Source organism: Mytilinidion resinicola (genome assembly GCF_010093595.1).
Source record: "Mytilinidion resinicola strain CBS 304.34 unplaced genomic scaffold BDZ99scaffold_29, whole genome shotgun sequence".
Taxonomy (NCBI): domain Eukaryota; kingdom Fungi; phylum Ascomycota; class Dothideomycetes; order Mytilinidiales; family Mytilinidiaceae; genus Mytilinidion; species Mytilinidion resinicola.
This window is the reverse complement of record NW_022985465.1, coordinates 1-2579: the sequence shown is the minus strand read 5'-3', so window position 1 is coordinate 2579 and position 2579 is coordinate 1. Positions and strand designations below refer to the sequence as shown.

Genomic DNA, 2579 nt, shown 5'->3' with positions numbered 1-2579 from the left:
GGACGGTCACAACCTTCTTGGCGTAGGGTTCAGCGGATTTCTAGCGCCGAGGCGCGTTGACGTTATTCCAGTCCAGCCTCCTGGCTTGCAGCCGTTCAAGCGCAGAAACTAGTTTTAGAAGGTGAGCATTAAAGCGATACCAGCCTATATACAATTACTAACTATCCCGAGGAATATGTTAAAGCCTCAAGAATACCCTTCGCCTCCAGCTCCGCCTCCAGCTCCGAACTGTCTAACGGGATTGGCCCTGTCAACCTATTTCAAGCCGACGCCATGGACGAAGAGGATGCCCAAGTCCAACCAATGGATGCTCCACTAAATAATGCTAGATCTACCATCGCTCCTTCGTTACCGTACGGATTTCGACCACTTCTACCAACAGCCTGGCATAGAAGACCATTTGCAATACCCACCATATTAAGAGCCTTGCCCCTATCTCAGAGTCAGAGCTTAATAAGTTTGTTGCAAGGAAAATGGAGCAATTGACAGCATATAAAGTAGAGTGGAGCGCGATGAAGAAGGGTGGATAGGAATAGGTTGGTCTACGCACCTTACCATCATCAGGGTCTTATCATACCATCTTGCAATGGTCTAGGTTGTGGAAAACATCCCAAGTTGGTACTTGAGCCCCTTCCTCTTTCCCGACCGGCCCCATTCTGCCCATGCCCCCCTGGATAATGCGTTCGTCGTGCAAGTAGTTCTTGGGCTCCAACCGCTTCTGATGTTTGGGGTCCCGGGATTCCAGGGATATCAAGCGCTCCTGCGGTTCAGCGTTCTCGTCCTTCAGGGGCTCTTTGTTTTGCGACATAGCTGCTTCAACTTTTGTGCCCTGTGCAGAGCAAAGTTCTTTTCTAGCCCTTAGTTCCTCCAAGCGCTTCTTAAGTGTGGTGTTCTCGAGTTCCAGAGATTCCAAGCGCTTCTGAAGTTTGGTGTTCTCGTCCTTCTGTAATTGCAGGTGCTGCCTGGTTCGTGCCAAGAAGGTGTTGGCATTTGTCTCCTATTTGGAGCAACGTTCTTTTGCAGCCCTTATTCCTGTTTCAGCTTTAGGTTCTCCTTTGGAGGTCGATTACACCGAACCCGCATTCGCCGCCCACAACCTGCGCACCAGGTGGTGCGTTCAGCGTCTCGACGGCCTTGTAGCCGCGACTGCTCTTGGGACAGTAGAAGCGGGGCGCGCCGGGCGGCCCACTGTTGGTGCCCACAGCGGACAGGTCGGACGCTGAGTGGCAGTCCATGTTCAGATATCAGGGCTCGATCCTGAAATAACGATATGCAGGATCGCTATCTATGTCTCTGTGAGCTTCTGTTAAAGCATCAATTCTGCAATTTGGGAGGCCCGAGAGTATCACCGGAGGGAGGGGAAGTAGCTCTCCGTGAAGCAGGGTGGCTTCCTGGGATTATTGTCCTGTCTCAATGGTAACGGATTGAGAAATTCGAACTTTGCTGTGAAGATGTTAGGTCGAGGAACTAAGGCTTAGAATTTCATACTTGTTTGTAGATCTCCCTATTACCCCTATAGCTATCTTCACCTTCCCAATAGTTTAGTTATGCAAGTGGAGAGAAACAGACGAGTAGAAAGACGCTAACGCAGAGAACGCTAATGATAGAAAATAAGCCAATAAAAGGGCCTCGTAGTGCAGGCTGATGCAGGCAAAAATGCTCACCCTCGCAGGGAATTATAGGCAAAGAGCGGCGGGTGAAAGCTGCAGCCGCAAGGTAGGCGCAGAAGACAAACATGCATAGTCGGGCGCAACCAGATATATCAACATGGTCGTCACTGTGCCGCAATTTAACGCCCTCCGTGCCGCGCATTGACTCTTAGTCTCGACTATTCATCACCAGAAGGCTGGCTGATCTCTATTAAGACATGAGCACTGCACAAATACGGGTCACTTCATTAACGTTCCCGAATATCTAGATTCGACCCGACATCCTGGTAGCTGGCGTAGGAAGGGAGAATCAGTGAGGGAGACATGAGTTGTATTGAGGTTCTAGCGAGTGGCTATATAGTTGGAAGACGGTAGGAGTGGAACATGGTGAAACAAGGAGAAGTGACAGGAGCGTAGCAGCAGCGTAGCAGTAGCGTTCTAGTACAGTATCAAATACACTAGTTCTTACGCACTAGGGGGTGCATCCAGCTGCCATACCCCCCCAGGTTGTAGCTGAACGGTAGTGAAGCTGTAACCTGTATAGATATATAGGAAATGTGATAGGAAATTGGAAATAGTAGGAAATCTACTGCGTAGCCGTATGTCAGCGTTGAATCTTGTGTTTGATGTCTACTAGGCCGATCTGTTCGACGAATTTCTCGTGCTTCTGGCGATCTAGGGCCTTGGTGAATCCGTCCGCAATCATGGCAGCCGTAGGTGTCCATTTGATGTCAATTGCTCGGCGTTGTACTTGCTGGCGTAGCCAAAGATGATGCACGTCTACGTGTTTCAACTTGGTTTGTAATTGTGGCCCGCGTGTAGTGAGAATTCGGATAGTTTGGGCATTATCGCATTCGATGGCATGGGGTTCATCTAGATCTAGCTGTAGGCTAGTGAATAGGCGTTGCCAACGGATAGATTCGCTTCCAG

The 2579-nt window shown here is 49.7% G+C and overlaps 1 protein-coding gene across 1 annotated transcript; it reads right to left on the bottom strand.

Moving 5' to 3' along the window:
* Positions 1-417: 417 nt before the first annotated feature.
* On the bottom strand, positions 418-1235 carry BDZ99DRAFT_526956 (uncharacterized protein; the record flags this gene model as incomplete). The annotated part of the gene is made up of 3 exons (XM_033726186.1): positions 418-432; positions 578-997; positions 1071-1235. The coding sequence occupies 3 exons, from the start codon at positions 1233-1235 to the stop codon at positions 418-420; spliced, it is 600 nt and encodes a 199-aa protein (XP_033569812.1).
* Positions 1236-2579: the final 1344 nt, after the last annotated feature.